The 22,925-nt window shown below is 35.0% G+C and overlaps 1 protein-coding gene across 3 annotated transcripts in view; it reads left to right on the top strand.

Moving 5' to 3' along the window:
• The window catches only part of KIAA0825 (KIAA0825 ortholog), a 403,281-nt gene that overhangs the window by 175,076 nt on the left and 205,280 nt on the right, over positions 1–22,925 (top strand). For all 3 annotated transcript variants that reach the window (XM_067731233.1, XM_067731231.1, XM_067731232.1), the window contains 2 exons: positions 12,221–12,445; positions 19,691–20,099. In XM_067731233.1, the coding sequence (XP_067587334.1) occupies positions 12,221–12,445; positions 19,691–20,099 (634 nt within the window). The remainder of the gene's footprint in view (positions 1–12,220; positions 12,446–19,690; positions 20,100–22,925) is intronic.

The following is a 22,925-nucleotide window of genomic DNA, read 5'->3' as shown; positions in this document are numbered from 1 at the left end:
TGCGGAGCACCGGCTCTAGGCGTGCGGGCTTCAGTAGTTGCGGCATGTGGGCTCAGTAGTTGTGGCTCACGGGCTCTAGAGCACAGGCTCAGTAGTTGTGGCACACGAGCTTAGTTGCTCCGCGGCATGTGGGATCTTCCTGGACCAGGGATCGAACCCGTGTCCCCTGCATTGGCAGGCGGATTCTCAACCACTGCGCCACCGGGGAAGCCCTCTCACATTGTTTTATCCTTAATATTCTGCCTTTAAATCTCTATACTTAATGTCTTGGGAAAATGAAGGATGAGGACTTAGTGGTTATTCTGTTAGTCCATTAACTATTTAAATCATTTACATTTGGCTTTCAACCTATATGCTTTCTTATACACTTTTTTGGAACGGACCAACCTTTCCTTAAAATATTTACTAGAATCCATAGAAAAAATCTAACTGGCTCATATCATGGTTTCCTTCTTCCTGTACTTTTTAACTATCCTCCAGACATGAATACCTTTTAAACTATTTTTAAGTCATTATGTTACATCTTCTCTTGGTCATTATCCCTGCAAAGTAGCAATAGATAACTTTATGTAATGATTTCCAAACCTGAATCTATCACTTAAAGACTCTGTAATAATTATCTCCTTTTAAAGTCTTATTTTCTAGTTTTCATGTATTCTCTCACTGTTTCCTTTTAACCCCCCAAATGGTCAGTCTTCTAAGTTTAAAAGACTGCATTATTTCTGATGTAGACTTTATTGAACTGAAAGAAAAACAACCTTGAAAGCCCCCTACACCCCCTGCTGGTTTTAGTTGTTTCTGGCCAGGGTAAGAGCCGAATTCTCTCACAAGATTATAAAGAATTGGTGACCCACATGCTTCAACCATTATTTATCTTTCAGTTCTTGAGTTCTTGAACCATCTGTCACTCAGCACAGAACTGTACTGAAAATGACTTAGAAGAGATCAATGGGTTTCAGGTGGTGGCCTGAGAAAGCAAAACTGCTACTTGCTTCTAATTAGTCTTCTCTCCCATCTACACATTGAACAAACCCGCCTCCCCATGGTCAGACAACTCTCCTGGAACAGGAACAAGTAGTACACATATTCATAGAGCCCGAATTTTGTCGAGGGGCTCAAAGGGGCAGAACTTCAAACTGGTGAAACATCCCTGGCCTTTGTACAAGTTGTTTCTCCATCAACATTATATATTCTCTGGAACCGAAGACCTTGCAGTGGTTGTGAGGGACAGTGCCTTTGTGTTTTCTCTCCTATTTAAGTCTTTGCAAAAGTTTTCCTTTTCTTCTGTTACCAATCACAGGTATCTTAAAAATGCTATTAAGATAATAAAATATACTAATTCATAACAAAATTAAGCCCTTTATGGTGGTTTCTGTTTGACTTGAAAATATGACAGGTTTAAATGAAATACAGCTGAGACACATCATAATCCCACAATATTTGCATTTTACCACTAACAGATCTGTGTTTCAGTAAATATAATTACCCAGATCGACTGGAGTACATTATTTAAAAACTGGTGTATTTTCTTCCTCCTGAAACACCTTTCTTCCTCCTGTCTATGGTTTCTGTATAGTTTATCCATAATATATCACAGTCTTATGATTTTAGGGTATAAAGGTGAGGATGAAGTAGGCAGTATCCTCATCTTATTGCTAAGTAAACCAGGGTCAGAAATGTTAAGACTTGCCTAAGATTATCCACTGATTAAATTGCAGATTCAGAACAAAAAAACAGAATTTCTGATCACAGGCCATGTTATTTCTCTTTATTTTTTTCTGTTAGACTAAACTTTTTGAAACATTTGCTTTGTGAACATTTGAATTCCGTAATGAAACACAAAATTTGATTTAATAATTAGAAATCCAACACATAACTCCTTAGAATGAACATAAGCTAGGGGGGAAAACAAGAGTGGAAATATCCATTTAAAAAAAGAATACAAAAGATAGAAATACAAAAAACAATTAAGTTGGGGACCTCATGTGGGCATTTCAAAGGCCGATACACTATAAGTAATAGATTTGGTAGCAACCATTTCAGGCCTGTACTCTCAGAGTAGGTCAGCAATCTTTAGTTGGGCAAATGAAACTATCAAAGCGTAAGTTACTTTGACTGTACTTCAGTCACACTATTCCTTAACTCCCTTTTTCTTTTAAAAGAAATCAATGTCTTTAACACATACTGTGAATTAAACTTTATAAGAAGCTACTAAACTGTTTTTCAAAGTAATCCTGTCTTTTTACATTCCCACCAGTAATGTAAGAGAGTTTGGGTTGCTCTATACCTCATCAACACTTGGAATTGTCTTTTTGCTTTTATTCAGTCTAAGGAGTATGTGCTATTATCTCACTGTGACTTTAATTTACAATTCCTTGGTGATTAATGACATCAAACACCCCTTCATGTTCTTAACAGTCATTTGAAAACAATTCTTTTGTAAAATATCTGTTCAAAACTTTTCTTCATTTATTAATTGGATTATTTGTCTTACTGAGTTGTAAAGAGTCCTTTATATATTCTTCATACAAGTTATTTGTCAAGATAATGTATTAAAAAATTTTTCTCCACAGTCTATTGCTTACTTTTTCATTCCCTTAACAAGGTCTTTTGATAGGGAGAAGCTTGCAATTTTGATGAGTCCAACTTAACAGTTTTCTTTATAGTAGTGCTTTTTTGTGTCCTAAGAACTATTTGCTTATCTAAAGAGTGCCAAGATTTCTCCTGTGTTTTCTTCTGGGAATTTTATAGTTCTAGTTTTTAATATTTAATTCTATGATTAATTTCAAGTTGTTGCTTTTTTGTGTGGTGTAAGTGTTGAAATTCATACTTTTTCATACAAACATGCAATTTTTCCCAGCATCCTTTTTAGAAATCACCGTTCTTTCCCAGTTGAATTACTTCAGTGTTTTTGTCAGAAATCAAATGAACAATTGATCAAATGCATATCTTATTGTGGATCCTCTATTCTAACACTTGGAACTACATGACTATATTATTTGCTTTCTGTTTGTCCCATCTTTATTCCTTTTAACCTTTATTTTGGTCTTCTTTAGATTAACTGAGTATTTTTCAGTATTACATTTTATCTTTGCTAATGGCCTATTAGATATAACTCTATTTATTTTAGTAGTTGTTCCAAGGTTTACATCTTATCATGAGTATCTTTAACTCATCACAGTTTACTTTTTTACTATTATACCACTTTTACATCTAATCTAAGAACCTTACACAAGTATATTTCTATTTACTCTCTCCTGTTCTTTATGCTAGTGTTGTCGTGTAATTTCTACTAATGTTATAAACCCCACAATCTATTGGTTTTTTGTTTGTTTGTTTTAGTCAGTTACAGTTTAAAGAAGCTAAAAATGAGAAGAAAGTCTTTCATATTTGTCCATCTATCTACTATTTCTGGTACTCTTCTTTTACTTGTATAGATCTAGGTTTCTGACGGATATCATTTTCTTTCTACCTGAAGTATCAATACTTCCTTTAACATTTCATGTACTACAAATTTTCTGCCATCAATTTATTTTATTTGCATGAAAAAAGGGCTTTGTCTTCATATCTGAAATATTCTTCATCAGACATAGACTTTTGGGTTCAGAGATTTTTTTTTTTTGTCTTTCGTTTTCCTTTTTCACTCAGCACTTTGAAGACATTATTCTATTTTGTGGCTTGCATTGTTTCTGATGATAAATCAGTATAGGTTTTAAAGTATGTTTCCTTTTATATAATGTGTCTTCTTTTTGTTGTTCATTTTAAGATTTTTCTCTTTATCACTACTTTGCAGCAATTTTATTATGATGTGCTTTGTTTTGGTTTCCTTTGTATTTATTCTTCTTGGGGTTTGTTGAGCTTTTGTATCTGATGATGTTTAGTTTTTATCATATCTGTAAATTTTTCAGCCATTCTCTCTTGGGATATTTTATCTTTTGTCCCCCCTACCACCACTTTTTTTCTGGGATTCTTATTATTAGACCTCTTGGTATTATCCCACATATCACTGAAGCTGTATTCTTTGATTTTGTTCTTGTTCTTGTTTGGTTTTTATTTTTTTGCCTTCTTTCTCTCTGGTTTGGTTTGGACACTTTATATTGTACCTTCAAATTCAAGGATCTTTTCTTCTGCAGTGCATAACTGCTATTAAGACTATCCAGTGAATTTTTTTATTCCAGATATTTTTAATTTCTAGCAATTCCATTTAGTTCCTTTTTATATTTTGTATATCTCTCCTCATTTTAAAATCCTTGCACATATGTATGAAGTCTGTTTTAATTTAAACCCTTGTTTGCTCATTCCATCATTTCTATCATTTTTTTTTTCATTTCTATCATTTTTGAGTGTATTTCTATTGGGTGATTTTTCTCCTGATTATGGATCACAGCTTTTTTCTTTTTGTTTTTTTATGTTATGGAAAAAATGCCAGATGTTATGAATATTACATTGTTAAGTGTCTAGATTTTATTTTTGTCCTTTACAGATTTTGTTCTCACTAACAGTTGTGTACTTACAGATTTTCTAATGTTGAAACGGCCTTGTATATCTTAGATAAATCCCACTTGGTCATGGTGTATAATTCTTTTTATGCATCATTAAGTTCAATTGGCTAATACTTTGTTTAGGATTTTTGTATCTATGTTCATGAGATATATTGATCTGTAGCTTTCTTTTTTGGTAATGTCTTTGTCTCGTTGGTATTCAGGTAATGCTGGCTTCAAAATGAGTTAGGAAGTAGTCCCTCTGTTTCTATGTTCTGAAAGAGATTAAAAGGAATTGGTATAATTTCTTTTTTTAAATGTTTGGTAAAATTTCACCAGTGAACCCACCTGGGCCTGGTGCTTTCTGTTTGGGAAGATTATTAGTTATTGATTAAATTTCTTTTATGGATATAGGCCTATTCAGATTGTATATTTCTTTTTTTGTGTGAATTTTGGCAGATTGTGTCTTTCAAGGAATTAGTTCATTTCATTTAGATTATCAAATTTGGGGAGCATAGAGTTGTTCATAGTATTCCTTTACTATCCTTTTAATGTCCATGGGATCTGTAGTGATGCTCCTTCTTTTATTTCTGATATTAGTAGTTTGCATGCTCTCTCTTTATTTCTTAGTTAGCCTGACTAGAGGCTTATTGATTTTATTGATCTTTTCAAAGAACCAGCTTTTAGTTTTGATTTTCTCTATTGATTTCCTGTTTTCAGGTTCATGATTTCTGCTCTAATTCTTATTATTTCTTTTCTTCTGCTTAGCTTGGGTTTAATTTGCTCTTCTTTTTCTAGTTTCCTAAGGGGAAAACTTTGACTCTTGATTTTAGATCTTTCTTCTTTTCTAGTATATGCATTCTGTGCTCTAAATTTCCCTCTAAGCATTTTTGCTACATCTGACAAATTTTACGTTGTGTTTTTATCTTCATTTGGTTCCAAGTATTTTACAGTTTCTCTTGAGATTTCTACTTTTACCCATGTATTATCTAAAAGTATGTTGTTCAATATCCACCTGTTTCGGAATTTTCCAGTTACCTTTTTGTTATTGATTTGTAGTGTAATTCCATTGTGGTCTGAGAGCAAACATGGTATACTCTATGTTTTTTAAAAATTTGTTAAGGTATGTTTTATGGCCCAGAATGTGGTCTATGTTAGTGAATGTTCTATACAAGCTTGAGAAGACTGTGTATTCTGCTGTTGTTGGATGTAGTCCATAGATGTCAATTATATCCAACTGATTGATGGTGGTATTGAATTCAGTTATGTCCATAATGATTTTCTACTTTCTGAATCTGTCCATTTCTGATAGAGGGTGCTAAAGTCTCCAACAATGATAGCAGGTTCATCTAGTTTTCCTTGTAATTCTATCAGGTTTTGCTTCACATAGTTTGACACTCTGTTGTCAGGTGCATACACATTAAGGATTGGTATGACTTCTTGGAGAACTGACACCTTTATCATTATGTAATGCCCTCCCTTATCTCTAATAACTTTCCTTATTTTGAAGTCTGCTTTGCCTGAAATTAATGTAACTATTCTTGCTTTCTTTTGGTTAGTGTTAGCATGGTATATTTTTCTCCATCTACTTGCTTTTAATCTATATGTGTCTTCATATCTAAAGTTGACTTCTTACAGACAACATATAGTTGGGTCTTGGTTTTTGGTCCCCACTGATCAATCTCTGTCTTTTAATTGGTGCTTTTAGACCATTGACGTTCAAAGTGATTATTCATATAGTTGGATTAATATCTACCATATTTGTTACTGTTTTCTATTTGTTGCCCTTGTTCTTTGTTCTTGTTTTTATCTTTCACTATTTTGTTCTGCCTTTGTTGGTTTTAACTGAACATTTTATATGATTCTATTTTCTCACTTTTTTTAGCATATCAGTTATACTTCTTTTTTAACTTTTTTAATGGTTGCCCTAGAGTTTGCAGTATATATAGAAAGACAGAGTTTGCATCTAAGTCCACTTTCAGATAACACTATGCCATTTCACAGATTGTGTGAGTACATTATACTAACAAAATAATCCTAATTTCTCCCTCCCATCCATGTATCATTTCTGTCATTCATTTCACTATACATAAGCATATATAAGAATGCTATATACATAAGCACACATAATTAAACACATTGCTGGTATTATTATTTTAAACAAACTGTTTTCTGTTAGATTAGTTATGAATAAGAAAAATAAAAGGTTTTATTTTACCTTCACTTATTCCTCTTCAATGTTCTTCCTTACTTTATGTAGATTTCAGTTTCTGACCTATATTGTTTTCCTGCTACCTAAAGAATTTCTTTTAAAATTTCTTGCAAGTCAGGTTGACCAGCAACAAATTTCTTCAGTTTTTGTTTGTCTTGAGTAAGTCATTATTTCTCTTTCACTTTTGAAGGATAGTTTTGCAGGGTGCAGAATTCTAGGTTGATTTTTTTTTTTTTCTCTCAACACGTTAAATATTTCATTCTACTGTCTTCTTGCTTGTATGGTTTCTAAGAAGTTAAATGTAATTCTTATCTTTCTTCCTCTATAGGTAAGGTGTTTCTATGTTCTGGCTTCTTTCAGGACTTTATCTTTGATTTTCTGTAATTTGAAAATGATATGCCTAGGTATAGTTTTTTTTGGTTGTTGTTGTTCATTCTTTGTTTGTTTGTTTATTTGTTTTTTAGCATTTATTCTGCTTGGTGTTCTCTGAACTTCCTGGATCTGTAGTTCGGTGTTTGACATTAATTTAGGGAAAATGCTCAGTTATTATTGTTTCAATATTTCTTCTGTCCCTTCTGTCTTCTTGTATTCCCTTTACAAGTACGTTACACCTTTATAGTTGTCCCATACTCCTTGGATATTCTCTTCTGGTTGTGGAGGTTGTTTTTTTTCAGTCTTTGTTCTCTTTGCTTTTCAGTTTTAGAAGTTCCTACTGAGACATCCTCAAGCTCAGAGATTCTTTCCTCAGCCATTCCCCTTCTACTAATAAGCCCAGGAAAGGCATTCTTCATTTGTTACAGTGTTTTTGATTGCTAGTGTTTCTTTCTGTTTCTTTCTCAGTATCCATCTCTCTACTTACATTGCCCATTTGTTCTTGCATGCTATCTACTTTATTCATTAGAGTCCTTTACATATTAATCACAGCTGTTTTAAACTCCCAGTCTGACAATTCTATTATCTTTGCCATGTCTGTTTCTGATGCTCGCTCTGTTTTTTCAAATTGTATGTTTTGACTTTTAGTTTGTCTTGTAATTGTTTTCTTGAAAGCTGGACATGATGTTCTGAGTAAAAAGAACTGCTGTAAATAGGCCTTTACTAAGTGGTGGAGAGGTGTAAAGGAGGCGAAGCATTTTATAGGTCTATGTTTAGGTCTCAGTCTTTTAGTGAGCCTATGCCTCTGTGGTGTACTTAACAAGCATTTCAGTTTTTTTCTTACCCCTTCCTTAGGTCTGAGAGTATGGTTAGAGTGGGCTGGAGCTGAGTATTTCTCCTGTCCTAGGACAGTTAGGCTCTGAGAATATGCCTAGTGAGTTAGGCTCTGTTTTAGTAGTCTCTCCTAAGGGCAGGCCTTAAGAAAAACGGCGTGCTGGCATATTTCCAGATGTTTCTTTTTCCCTCCTCTTGCTAGAAGCACTAGAGGATTTTTCTCTGATATCTACTGTGGAAACCTAGTCAAGTTCCTGGAGGTAAAACTCACAGAGTGTAACAGCTCCCCCATGAGAGGGTCTCCCTAGAGTTTTAACTCTCAGACTTGTCTACACTGAGCCTCCAGCAATTGATCAGTTACAGTGCAGATTTTCCTACATTGGTTCTGGTTCCCAGGATAGTTTCTGCTTGTGAGTCTCTACTCCAGTAAGCTGTGCCTTGCTGTATTTGCCTGTCTGTCTTTCCAGTCTGGGGGGCTGTGGTTTGCCTTGTGTCCTCACCTCTTTTACAGATCCAGGAAGAGTCGTTGATTTTTTTTATCTGTTCAGTTTTTTACTTGCTGTTAGAATAAAGTAGATACATCCAAGCTCATTGTATGCAGAGCCAGAAACCAGAATACCCTGCCACTTTCTTTTCTCTGTTCTCCATTTCTTCTTTCTTATCTCGACCATAGGCATCTGTGGGTATTGATTAATCTTCCCTATAGTAGTATCTAGTGCTCAAGATGTTTCAGAATCCTGCATCAAGAGAACGCTGGGAACTGCAACACTGTACAATTGTAATTTTTCCAGAAATTATAATTTTTCCAGAAAACTCTTATCTTAGGTAATAATAATAATAGCACATACTTACATAAGTGCCTACTATATGGTAGTTACTTTACACAAATTAATTCATGTAATTTTAAAATAATTCTTTGAGATAAGTCTATTATTTTATCATTTTCAATTCCTTGATTTTATTTTAAAAGGAATAAACATACCCTTTTAACAAAAGGAAGTAGAGGAATTCCTGGCTTTCTAGAATTTTTAGATATCTGAGACGCATTTAATCCATGACTCCAAAGAGTTCAACCCAAATGAATGTTAATTACTGATACAGGAAGAAGACTTCTTTATGTCCTTCAATGAATTAAAGTCTTGAAACATCATTAAAAAGACAGACAGCTACACCGTCTACCATTCATATAAAGAGCAACAAGTTTACCTAACTGATGATTATGTCATGCTAAAAAATAAAACTCTCAACATTTGATATCACCAAGATCCTCTTCACCATGATGTTTTTTTTTTTTAATTGAGGTATAGTTGATGTACAATATTATACAAAGTTCAGGTGTACAACATAGTGATTCACAGTTTTTAAAGGTTATATTCCATTTATGGTTATTATAAAATATTGGCTATCTTCCCTGTGTTGTACAATATATCCTTGTACCTTATTTATCTTATACATAGTAGTTTGTACCTCTTTGGGCATCCTTGTCTTGTTCCTGATCTTAGAGAAAGTGCTTTCAGCTTTTAATCGTTGAGTATGATGTTAGCTCTAGGTTTGTCATACATGGTTTTTATTATGTTGAGGTATGTTCCCTCTGTGCCTGCTTTCTGGAGAGTTTTTATCATAAATGGATGTTGAATTTTATCAAAAGCTTTTTCTGCATCTTTTAAGATGATCATATGGTTTTTATTCTTTGATTTATTAATGTGGTATATCACATTGATTGATTTGCAGATATTAAAAAATTCTTGCATCCCTGGGATAAATCCCACTTGATATGGTATATGATCCTTTTAATGTATTGTTGGATTCAGTTTGCTAACATTTTGTTCAGGGTTTTTGCATCTATGTCCATCAGTGATATTGGCCTGTAATTTTCTTTTTTTGTGATATCTTTGTCTAGTTTTGGTATCATGGTGATGCTGGCCTTGTAGAATGAGTTTGGAAGTTTTCCCTCCTCTAGAATTTTTTGGAATAGTTTGAGAAGGATAAATATCTGGTAGAATTCACCTGTGAAGCCATCTATTCCTGGACTTTCGTTTGTTGGGAGTTTTTTTAAATTACTGATCCAGTATCATTACTGGTAATTGGTCTGTTCATATATTCTATTTCTTCCTGGTTCAGTCTTGGGATATTGTACATATCTAGTAATTTGTTCATTTCTTCTAGGTTGTCCATTTTATTGGCATGTAGTTGTAGTCTCTTATGATCTTTTGTATTTCTGTGGTGCCAGACATAACTTCTTTTTCATTTCTGATTTTTTTGATTTGGACCCTCTCTCTTTTTTTCTTGATGAGTCTGGCTAAAGGTTTGTCAATTTTGTTTATATTTTCAAAAAACCAGCTCTTAGTTTCAGCACTATGGTGGTTTTAACAATGGGTTGTCATTTGAGAAATATCACCTTGAAATTTGAGGGCAAAAATATCATATAGGTGCTCTTCTCTATTGATTCAAGTGATGGTCCCTGGACTTCCCAGTCATTTTAAAAACACAAACAAAAACTTTTATTGCATTTATCACACAAGTAATACATAATCATTGCAGGTAATACTTATTATTGGAAAGAAGGGAAGGAAGAAAGGGAGAAAGAAAGGAGGGAGGGAGGGAGAAAAAGTAAAAGAAGGAAGGGAAGAGGACAATCACCTGAAATCTCATTAGTCATTGATAATCACTATTAACCTTTTAGAGTACATCTTTTAATTATTTTATATATGTATGTAGATATGTTTTTGTTTTTGTTTTTTGCGGTACGGGGGCCTCTCACTGTCGTGGCCTCTCCCGTTGCGGAGCACAGGCTCAGCGGCCACGGCTCACGGGCCCAGCCACTCCGCGGCATGTGGGATCCTCCCGGACCGGTATCTCATACTCTTTTCTAACCTGCTCTTTTTTTTTAAGGGTGAGCTTTTTATTTTAATGTTTTTACTTTAGATTCATCCCACTTTTTTTGTTTTTTAATATCTTTTTTGTAGTATAATTGCATTACAATGTTGTGTTAGTTTCTGCTGTACAACAAAGTGAATCAGCTATAAATATACATATATTGCCATATCCCCTCGCTCTTGAGCTGCCCTCCCACCCTCCCTATCCCACCCCTCTAGGTGATCACAAAGCATCAAGCTCATCTCCCTGTGCTATGCAGCAGCTTCCCACTAGCCATCCATTTTACATTTGGTAGTGTATATATGTCAGTGCTACTCTCTTATTTCGTCCCAGCTTCCCCTTCCCCCTCCTGTGTCCTCAAGTCCATTCTCTATGTGTGCATCTTTATTCCTGCCCTGCCACTAGGTTCATCGGTACCTTTTTTTTTAGATTCCATATATGTGTGTTAGCATATGGTATTTGATTTTCTTTTTCTGACTTAGTTCACTCTGTATGACAGACTCTAGGTCCATCCACCTCATTACAAATAACTCAATTTTGTTCCTTTTTATGGCTGAGTAATATTCCATTGTATATATGTGTCACATCTTCTTTATCCATTCATTTGTTAATGGACATTTAGGTTGCTTCCATATCCTGGCTATTGTAAGTGGTGCTGCAATGAACATTGGGGTACATGTGTATATTTGAATTATGGTTTTCTCAGAGTATATGCCCAGTAGTAGGATTGCTGAGTTGTGTGGTAGTTCTATTTTTAGTTTTTTAAGGAACCTCCATACTGTTCTCCATAGTGGCTGTATCAATTTATATTCCCATCAACAGTGCAGGAGGGGTCCCTTTTCTCCACACCTTCTCCAGCATTTATTGTTTCTAGATTTGTTGATGATGGCCATTCTGACTGGGTGAGGTGATATCTCATTGTTAACCTGCTTTTTTTTTTTTTTAACTAATCAATAAATGGCTTTACTGTGAAGATGGATATACCTAAGCTAATTAAACAAATCCCCAGTTATTGGACATTTGTATTATTTCCCAATTTTTCTGTATATTATTTATATAATCATAATTAATTTCTTAGGATAAAGTTCCAGAGAAGGAATAAATGTGTTAAAAGGTAAGTAAAGTGTTAAAGCTTTTACTATTATTGTCAAGCTGTCATCTAAGAAGGTCATACAATTTATATATCCACCAGTAGAGTCCCCAAAGTACCAGCAAATGCTGGTATTCACTGTTATTTTAACTACCATTCCCTTTATTACCAAGCAGTAACTTATTTTTTTCAAATGTCTATGGACTGTTTATCAATTACACGATTTCTAGGCTAAAAGCAGCCTTCTTTTCCTCTAGCTTTAAACTAGATTATTGAGAAGCTGAATTCCCAGCTGAACAGGGCACAGAATATTTCCAGATTCTGCTAACTGTAATATGCTGTCTGATTTTAAAGTCTCAACGTGCATGGAGTCTGAGGTAGAGGTCATCCGATGCCTGAGACTGGCACTGACTGACGCCGTCAAGGACATTGTGCAGCAGATAATATCTGTGCTGAGCTCTTGGAGAAACTGTGAGACAAGCCTAAACAAGCACAGTGTTCTTGAATGTCTGCGTGAGAGCATTCCAAGAGAATGGAATTATACTCCAAAAGAAACCAAAAGGAAAGAATCAAGCAAAGGTACATTTGTTTTTCTTTAAGAACACATCCCTGAGGAAGCACATTTTCTAGGTTATGAGAACAAGTAAAATTCTAAAAATTATAAAATGTGTAAACTGTATTAGTCTCCTTTCTACCATGTATATTTTGGATTTCTAATTTTTGTTACTGTGAGCCATGTGATCAAAAAAAAAGAAAACCTAGAGATGAAAATGACTCAAATGGTTATCTTCTTTATTTAACTACCAGTTCAAAATTTTTTGTGCTATTTTGTGTTCATGTTAGTATTCACAGATTAGTCACATGAGTTTGACTAATTTCCCTTAAATCTATTGAGTAATCTAAAATTCATCCTCTCAGGAAGGTTGCTTTGATATTCAGTTTAATTATTCTTTTTTTGAAGTTTTTCCTCCACAACTACCAATTATTACTTTCTTTCCTCTTGTTAATACACCTACATATGTAGCTTTTAGGTCAAAAATAGCACCCCATTTAGTAGCTACACATTTTTCTGACAGGGTATTTTCCCCCCAATATCTATGGTTCTGGATTCAGTGCATTGTTCCTCTTCAGGGCAATGCATCTATCAAGTGTATTTAAGGATTATCAGTTACCTGTATTATTCATTTATTTTATTAATCAAGTACTTTCTTCTTAAATGGTTTCTTCCTACCTAGATGTTTTTACTTTTCAAGAATTTCACAAGATTCCTTTGAATGTATCTTATCTGTTTGTATTCATGAATCTTCTTTAGGATTTTTAAAATAAAACTTTTCCCTTTTATTTTCATCTTTAAAGATGAATTTTTTTTCACTAACTGTAAGGAAACTTTCAACAGTAAAATATTCCAACTGAACCTGCTAAAGTCAATTGAGGAAAGTAGGCTTTCTTTCATTCTTCTCCATGGAGATCCTAAATAATGTGGCTCTTATCCAGCAACCTTATATACAGACTCAAATCAGTTATCCATCAGTGACCTTTCATAGTAATGCTTTAATTCTGTCCAAGCCCTATTAAACTGCCTTTGAATCTAGTAAAGCCATTTAATTGAAATTGGAAAATGTCAGATTTTCATTACTTAAGTTCTTCCTCACCTGAGTTGTTGCCACCTCTCCTTTCTAGCTTTGATATATTTCATAGATTTTGAGCAATACAGGAAGCATGATCTATAGTTTATGTATCATGTCATATGAGTAGCACTGTTTTGCTTGTGGCTTTCAAGTTGGTCTATTCATGAACAATTATTTTTTTTTTCCTACAGGCATTTTGGTACTCTTCCATAACGTTTCAAAGAGCCTCTGGTTCCAAAAAATGCTTACTTTGTAGATACTAGTTCTTGTGGTTTTCCTTACTAAATAATATTTTTTCATAAAATTATCACTAAGAGTAGAAGTACAACACTTAGACAGCCATGAAGGAGTGCCAGATCACATAAATATATAAAAGAAAGTGGTGGAGGAAAGTGACCTTATAAAGCATTTTGTGAATTCCAGGTGGATGTGACAATAGGAGAATACCATTGTTTTTCATTCCTATCCTCTTTTAAACTGACAGTGCTCAACCTTTATTTTCACTACAGTGTATAAGATAGATAATATGTACATGTCAGACACTAAGTCACTTATTCATTCAATAGATACCTACTAAGTCAGTTACTACTAAATACCAGGTACTGGGATTGGTCCAGGAATAAACTGTAAATAAGATATCCCCTCTTGGTGCTTGAAGACTAGTAAAAATGTTTACAAATGGGTGCAAACACCTCAGGGGTTGTACAGGGGTTGAGAAGAAAGAAAGTAAAACTACTGAAATTTCGTATGGGGTGTCACTGGAACTCTCCCTTGGTCTGTGAGTGAGCCAGTTGTGTGCTGGGGACAGTATTGTTGGGAAGGGCATGAACAGGGTACCCTTACTCCTTCATTAGCTTTCAGCGTTCAGTAATCAATTAAGGTTGTCCTTTGTATTTCATAATTTAGTTTTAACAAAATTAATCCTCACAAAACACACAAGTGTCTTTAACATATTCCTGTAAATCAACAAATCAACTGCGGTTTAAAACTATTACTGGGAATCCAAGGGAGAGCAAACAATGACAAAGTAAAAAAGCTCACACTTAGGAATATTTCTAACATGAGCTGTTTCTCAGCCATATTATAAGGTAGAACATTGATAGTCTGATCAGATTTGGCCAAAAATAAAATAAAATAAAAAAATAAAAATGGGAAATGTGTGGGAAAACCATTTGAGCCATGGCTTCCCATACATTGTTGTTAAACACGAATCCCTCCTAAATGAGTATTGTGCCTTGAGATAGTTAGGGATATCTAGCTAGAGCTAGTTTGAAGTCATCTTGATTAGCCAGAGATTTCAAGACTAAGCATGCAAAACATGAAGATAAACCTCAGTAATCATTTTCAGCAATGTTTTAAGTCAATTGATATTTAATTCAGTACTTTGCACAATTCATCTAAATAATGAAGTGTTTAGAGGCCTTTTTATTTTTTTGAGGATTCTAACTTAATAAAAGACAAATAGTCACTAGCTTAAAGAAAAAATTGTCCTTCCTGACACAGTGAAAATAACGGAACATGGAAAACACTATGGTGACAAACTAAAATGTATTTCTTTATTTTTTGTCAGCAAATACATAGAAAACACTGAAGATTTGAAGAAATAAATAGTACAATAAATTATACAGTGTAAGGGATTTACCAGAGAACTGAATGGAAGTTCAGATGTTTCTGATATAGCTCAGCTTAGGTATTTGCTCCCGAAGCAAATACACAAAGAATTTGCTCCCTAAGAGCAAATACACAACTAGTTGTTTTGTTTCTTCGACAACAATTAAAGGAAAGATATACCAGAAAATATATTTTCTTACCAGTAAATAACTTTTTAAATAAAAAGAATACTTTATGGGGAAACTCTGGAGTAATTGTTTTAACTAAAACAATGGATTCTGGAGAGGAAACAGAGGTAACACCACAAGGAAAATGTATTCGAGGCACCATTCACATGTGGATTGTTGAGAAAGAAACTTATGTCAGAAATACACAGAGTGTTATCAGAAGTTCTTGAGATATTTTATTTTATAAAAACCAGAAATATTCGTTTTATAAAAACCAGTATCACCCATAAAAATGGCATAGCTGCACACTTAAGAACTTAGAATTTTTTAACATGGTTCAAATATTCCAAATAAGAGTTTTGGTTATTTTTGAACACCTCTTAAAAATACGAAAATGAAATATATTTCAATTTATTTGCAAGAACAACTGATTAACATAATGATGATGAATATTTATTATTCAAATTTCAACAACAACCTTTGCCTATTTGGTGGTTGAGATTGAAAAATGAGTGCCATGATTTCACAAGTTCCATGTGGGTCTACGTATATAGTCCATGTCATGGCTTTTTCACCTATGACATCCATTAAAATCAAGTATTGAAACAAACTAAATTTATAACCTGACATTTGAATCAATGTATCATGAACTGTTAAAGTCCAGATTTTTAAAATAATAAAGCATATTAAATCACATTATCCTCACTCAATAATGTATTATTGACATTTTATACCACTAATAAAAAACATTTTTAAAGTTAATTTTAATACATTATTTGTCTTTACCTATTTCATTGTAAATTTCCTTTCTGTATGTTTTATAATCACCCAAATATATTATTACAATCAGTAGTCCATGCATAGGAAAGAAGAAATGATAAATATATAAATATACCTCTCACATTGCATTCATTCTGAGACATACATTTTTTCACACTTTATCAGCTCTGAAATTGGGATGGCTCTTACAATATATTATATATATGTGAGTTAGAAGTCAACTTATTTAAATAAAGACAGAAAAATGAGTGTGTGGCATTTTTAAAAGATCCTTCCCTGGTATGTTGTTAACATCACCATAGACTCAGAGACCCTGTGATTAGTAGAATGGATTTGTCATCAGCCTAAAGGCTCTGATTGGAATTTGCCTTAAGCTTTAATAAAGTAGTTAGGGATTTCAGTACCTGCAATTCTCAGATTTTATAAATATCAGTAGAAGTACAGTTGTGAAGAGAATTTCTAATCTTCACCTGGTATCTGCTTATATTATTGTCAAATGTTTACTCACTATGTTCAGTTAAGCCCTCTTTAGGATAAACAGAATATAAGATATAATCTTTTAAGTCAAATACCTGACAACAGATTAGGGAATATGAGACACAAACACATAAAAACAATAAAACATTTAAGATACTTTAAGAACACTGAGAAGAGTGGTTTCTTAATTTGCTTTATCTATATTTTAAGCCTCATCTAAACATTTATTTGAATAAAAAGAAAACATTTACTGAGCAACTATTTTTTACCAAGTATTGAGCTAGGTGCTTTCATATTTATTATTTTATTTAATACAAAAGTCTTATGAGATCATTCAAATATATTTTGGACCCAATTTTTACAAATGTATAGAGACTGATCCAGTTAATTTTGAAAATGATTCTTAAGTTATCATGAATTTCTGAGGAGTCACTAGACTAGACCTATGTTTTCCAAGAGCGTTATACTTTTATAGAGCAGAGTGACCTCTTTAAATGTCACAAATATCTTGAAAAATCTTTCACAGTGTTAAATTATTTTTGTTCAGTAAAAACAGTAAAAAATGTTTTTCTGAAGAACTTAAAGCTATCCTCTTTAGACTTCTCGCTCCGTTCCAGTGTTCAAATTCAATTATGTACATAGTAGATTAAAACACTTGTGTCTGGCTTTGTGGGATACTCAAGGAGTGAGGAGATTTTCTTCCATGCTCTTGAGGAGCTTTTAGTCTCCTTGTAAAGACAACTCATGAATATGAGGACACGGGGAGGGGGAAGGGTAAGCTGGGACAAAGTGAGAGAGTGGCATGGGCTTATGTATACTACCAAATGTAAAATAGATAGCTAGTGGGAAGCAGCCACGTAGTACAGAGAGATCAGCTCGGTGTTTTGTGACCACCTAGAGGGTGGAATAGGGACGGTGGGAGGGAGAGGCAAGAGGGAGGAGATATGGGGATATATGTATATGTATAGCTGATTCACTTTGTGATAAAGCAGAAACTAACATACCATTGCAAAGCAATTATAGTCCAATAAAGCTGTTAAAAAATAAGAATATAACATAAACAGTAATAGATGATAATACAAAAGAGAGTGCAACATGGCACGTTATGGACCTGATTACCAACATAGTCATATGGATAATATGTTCAAACAAATTCATAGGAGGCAAGGACTTTGAACGAAGAATTGAAGATTATGAGTGACCCACGAAGAGGAAGGGCATCCTATGTGAGAATAATGAGATATTCAGAAGGCTAAAAGCAAAGAGGATAAAATAAAGGTTCATAGAAACTGGCTGAGACTGGACTGTGGAGTGTTTTGTCAGCAACGCTCTGCAGACTGATCTCGTAACAGTGGAAAACTGTTAAAAGCTAAAAGAATTGTAGCAGAGAAATTAGGTAATCTGGCTTTACAGCTGGGCATGGTCTGGAGCAGGGAGATGAGAGTCCTACAATAGTCCAGATACCACTTGTGAGGGAGGGCTTGAATAGGTAGTAGCCATGGTCACAGTGAGGCAAAATTGGGTGTCAGATGAGGGAGTAGGAAGATATATCAGTGCAGTCCCCAGTGTGGGATGAAGGATCAACAGGAATGTTTACAAGATTGAAAAGGAAGGAAGGACAGAAGAAGAGAAGGAAGGAAGAGAGCATGGGAGAGAGAGTCAGGAGGGCCAAGGTAGTTTGGGAGGAAAACAATGAATTTGGTTTTAGCTATGGTTTGAGTTAATGATGACTAGGACAGAGAAGTGGAATGCCCATCGGGGAGCTGAAGTCGTAGGACTGTTACCCTGGAGAAAGGCCAAGACTGAAGATTCTAGAATCATCTAGAAGAGTGGTTCTCAACTAGGAAGATGGGGACATTTGGCAATGCTTTAGAGACATTTTTGTTTGTCGCAATTGATGAGGATGCCACTGGCATCTAGTGAGTGTAGGACAGAGATGCCACTAAAACATCCTACAATGCACAGGTCGGCTCCTTACAATAAAGAATTCTCCAGCCCCAAATGTGAATAGTGCCAAAGTTGAGAAACCCTGATCTAGAGAGGGAAGATCAGTAAATCCTTCAGAGAAATAATACCAAGTAAGGGAGAGTAGAATCTACAGTCAACAGGCCAAGGACTTAGCAAATACATTTAAGAGGTGTTAGTAGAAGTGGAACTAGCGTGGGACACAAAGAAGCAGAATAATAGAGGTAAACATGAACCAGTTTGTTGACTCATTTATTCAACGAATACTTACTGAACAACTGTTATAGATGAGGTCCTAAGTGCTTGGGCTACAGGAATGCCTTCCTGGAGCTTATATTCTAGTGGATGGAGACAGATAATGAAGAAATAAAGGAGATTATAATTTTTTTTTCTTTCCTTTTTTTTTTTTTTTTGCGTTACACGGGCCTCTCACTGCTGTGGCCTCTCCCGTCGCGGAGCACAGGCTCCGGACGCGCAGGCTCAGCGGCCATGGCTCACAGGCCTTGCCGCTCCACGGCATGTGGGATCTTCCCGGACCGGGGCACAAACCTGCGTCCCCTGCATCGTCAGGCGGACTCTCAACCCCTGTGCCACCAGGGAAGCCCAGGAGATTATTATTAACTGATGCTAAGTGCTATAATAAAGGCAATAAAATGGGGTCTAATAATAGGGAGGGACTGGGGGCTGGCCTGAGAAGGGCATGAAGGGACTGCTTTACATGGGATGGTGGGGGGAGGCTCTCAGAGGAGGTGACATTTGGGCTAAGAACTAAAAGAAGAGGAGCCAGTCCCAACAAGAGCTGGAATGATTCTGTCATGGTTTCCAGGGGAAGAGGAGAAAGGCTTAAGGAAGTGCCAAAGGCCACAGAGAGGTCCGGCAGGAGTACCTTTGCATTTACTAATTAGGAGGACATTGGGCCCTTTAAACCTGAGGTCTTAGTAGATAAAAATATAAGTAATAATTCTGAATTTTCTAATTTTCATTTGTGGGAGGAAAAATTAAGTTTGGGATTTGGGGAATTTTTGGCAGTACTACAGAGGACCCCAGTAGAGTCCTGTCGGAATATGTCAGGAACTTGCTCTTCTCAACAATTTTCTCCGCAAAAATTAGACATCCCCACACAACACTCAAAGCAACACAGTGATGGAACACAAATGCTAATATTAATCATACCTTTTCTTTCTTTTCTTCCCCAGGCTTCACAAGGCTTGCTGCTCAGGCAGTATCTATTGTAATCAGCAAGTTACCTACGGTGATTGCATGTTTGCCTCCCCCAGTTAAATACTTCTTTTTTCTGGCTGAGAGAAAAATGTCAAAAAACTTTGTTGAATTAAAGAAAGCTGGCCTGCTTGTCTGGAACTTGATTGTAATTATATGTCGGATATTTGAGGATGGAAACACTGTGGAACTTTTAACAGGTGCCTCCCTTGACAGATGGAGTAAAGAGAAACTCAGTTTAATCTGTGTGTGTTTGGAAAGCATCATGGGAGAGCAGACAAGTAGCCCTAATCAAATGACCCAGAAGGTCATACGGAGCATTGAGCAGCAAAAACCCAACTGGATTGAATGCCAATTGTTGAAAGCAAGGAAACTGAGCACCGAATGGTAAAGTGATGTTTTTCTTTCACTGAATTTCATCAAATACATTCACAAAAGCAAAATCAACAATAAACAACCACCACAACCAAATATTGTTGGATAGGCAGCAATGGTCATTTTGCTAGCGTCATGGGAACTTTGATGAATAGAGAAAAAGATAAATATTCCATTAAAAACTGGATTGTTAATGTTCCTTGTCTTATTAGAATTTGAACCCCATTGATACACTGGAACATTATACTTGTTTAGTCACCATCTTAAGGTTTCTGATTAAAAGGGTGGTAGTTAAACCCAGGAGAATTTGGTTTCACTCCTTTTCAGTGTGCAAACAGGTATCTAGTGGATAGCCTGGAGCGTTTTGTAAATGGATTGGCCATGGAGATTAAATTAAGAAGGAATTAATGGATATAAAAGGCTCTTTATTGCTTTCTGTGTACCTGATTGTCAAAAAGGTACACATTTTTCATCTGGTAATGTAAGAATCCCAGAAGGCAACTGGGGCATATCACACTCAAGCTGTAAACACACCCAGCTGTTTCTGTATGAAAATGTCAGCCTTCTCATAGGTTTGTCACCAAGAGCTAAGTGATTTGTGGTATTGCGAAGATTTTTAAGGGTCCCTGATGAATTTAAATATGTACATAGAGTCCTACTTAAAAGTAGTCTTCAGTATAGAATTGCATGATATTGATAAGGGAGTTACGGTTCATGTGGTCTACAGTTCACTAAGCCAGCCCCTCCTTTTTCTACACTCTCACATACACGGTCCCCCATTCTTTGAAAATATATTCATATTGCTAGAAGATACTATTATAACTTTCTGCCTGAAACAACTAAAAGTTGTTACTTTTAGTACGTGGTAGTGATAAAGAGCACAGGCTCTGGAATCAGATGGACAAATACAAATTCCTTGTAAGTGGGCCATCTTGTGCAAGTTACAGAATCTCTCAAAACCTCATTTTTAGTGATGATACTAAGCTGGTAGAGTTGTTTTGAAAAATTAAATAACGTTTGTAAAGTTCTTAACATCGAGCTTAGAACTAGTGAGCATTTGTTATTTATAAACCATTAAAATATGTTGCACTCACTGGTTAGTAGTGTGATAACAAATACTCTTCACTGGTTTATATTAACCTGTAGGACTTTATATTAATCCAAATTAATATAAGTAGTCACGTAAGTAATGTTAGAAATGTAAGTAATCATGATTTTCCTGTTCTTGTCATACGACTCCTAGAAATTTACTTGTGAGCATCCTGTGTGTAGGAATAATAGCAGTCAGGAAAATGCTTAGTAACGTTGACAGTGACCTTAATCTTTACATTTGCATTTGATACCAATTTACAGGCTTTAATTCAAAGACTAAAAGATTAAGGCCACGTCATTATCCATAGCAGTGGGTGTAAAAGGGAGAGAAAAAAGCAGAGTAAAAATAGTGGATCTGATTATAAAGTTAAATTTATGATACTGCTGAATTAGGACCCCCTCTATCAATAAGATCAGTTTAAAGTAATGTCTGTAATATACCTGGGGCTACAGGAATCCATGAGAAAAATTTTTCCTTAAAAGTTAATTTTCGTCTAAGTTTCTTATAAACAGCACTAACACATCTGTTTATCTCCTTTAGTAGGAAATTGTCTAGCTAATATTTGGCTGATTAGCTATCTGTTGTAACATGCATCCAAAATAAAGAATTATTGATTTTTAAAAACGTCTTATAGCCCTCAAAGATTCTGAATACATATTATGTAATTTGTAATTAGCACAGTGCTACCTATGTCTTTCTCAATTTCTCAAATAATATCAATGTACAAAAATCCAGATTTACAGTTATTTCATTTATTTGACAAAGAGTTAAATTTGACTTCTTAACTCACTTTAGGGAATCTCTTATGGATTTGGGAGCTATAGGAATGTTTCATCTCGAGTTTGATTTCAAGTTGATTATCTGATATACACATGAACTTCCATCTCTATGCATTTCTCACAGATTGATGATCATTTAGTTCATAGATCTATACCATGAGGAAAATGTATTTTAAACCATGATGTCTGTATACAGGTGGAGGGTTGCCTTTGCTCTACCATAATTTTTTTTTTCAAGTATGAGAATGTAAGCACTTAAAATAGTTCTTCTGTTAAAATAAATGAAATCTTAATTCCTCATGAAGATTATCTTGTAACTACACAATATCATTTAGCTAGATTTCTTTCACTTGCACCCAGATTTAATTTTGATTTTATGGAAACTCTGAAAATAACTGCAGTGGAAAGGTGGCAGCTGTAAGCATTGCTTGTCTTGCATGCCGCCTGAAAACATTACTATTCATTAAAATAACCTTCACTTTGTAGTAACACTCAAGCTGTAAACAGTCAACTTAGATTCTGGAGAACACACAGGCCAAAAAGTAAAGAAACGTCTGTCTTTGCAAAGTAATTTGTCGAGTTGAAGATTATTGTTTTTCATCATGGTGACCCTGACTTGGCTGGCTGGGTGCATATACAGATTAAGATTAATGCAGTTATTCCTTGGCTAAGGTCTGCCTCTTTCAGGGCACATTCTCCCTAATGACATGATTGATAGGCAGTCCCAAATCCAGAGAGGAACTCATTAATCATAGCATTGACTGAATCCAATCATTTGCTTCACCTGCACAGTGATGGACAGGAAAGGATACAATTCAGGGGCTGACACTGAGACACTCTTTTGTCAGAGGGCCTCAACTTTTTCCATGTCAGCCTCTACAAAACCTGACAAGAAATTTCGCTTGCAGCCTGCATGCAGCTTCAAAAAGATATTTACAAACTTTTCTTTATTGCAAAAAGGTCTTT

This window comes from Pseudorca crassidens, chromosome 3, assembly GCF_039906515.1.
Source record: "Pseudorca crassidens isolate mPseCra1 chromosome 3, mPseCra1.hap1, whole genome shotgun sequence".
Classification (NCBI taxonomy): domain Eukaryota; kingdom Metazoa; phylum Chordata; class Mammalia; order Artiodactyla; family Delphinidae; genus Pseudorca; species Pseudorca crassidens.
This window is presented reverse-complemented; position numbering and strand designations above follow the sequence as displayed.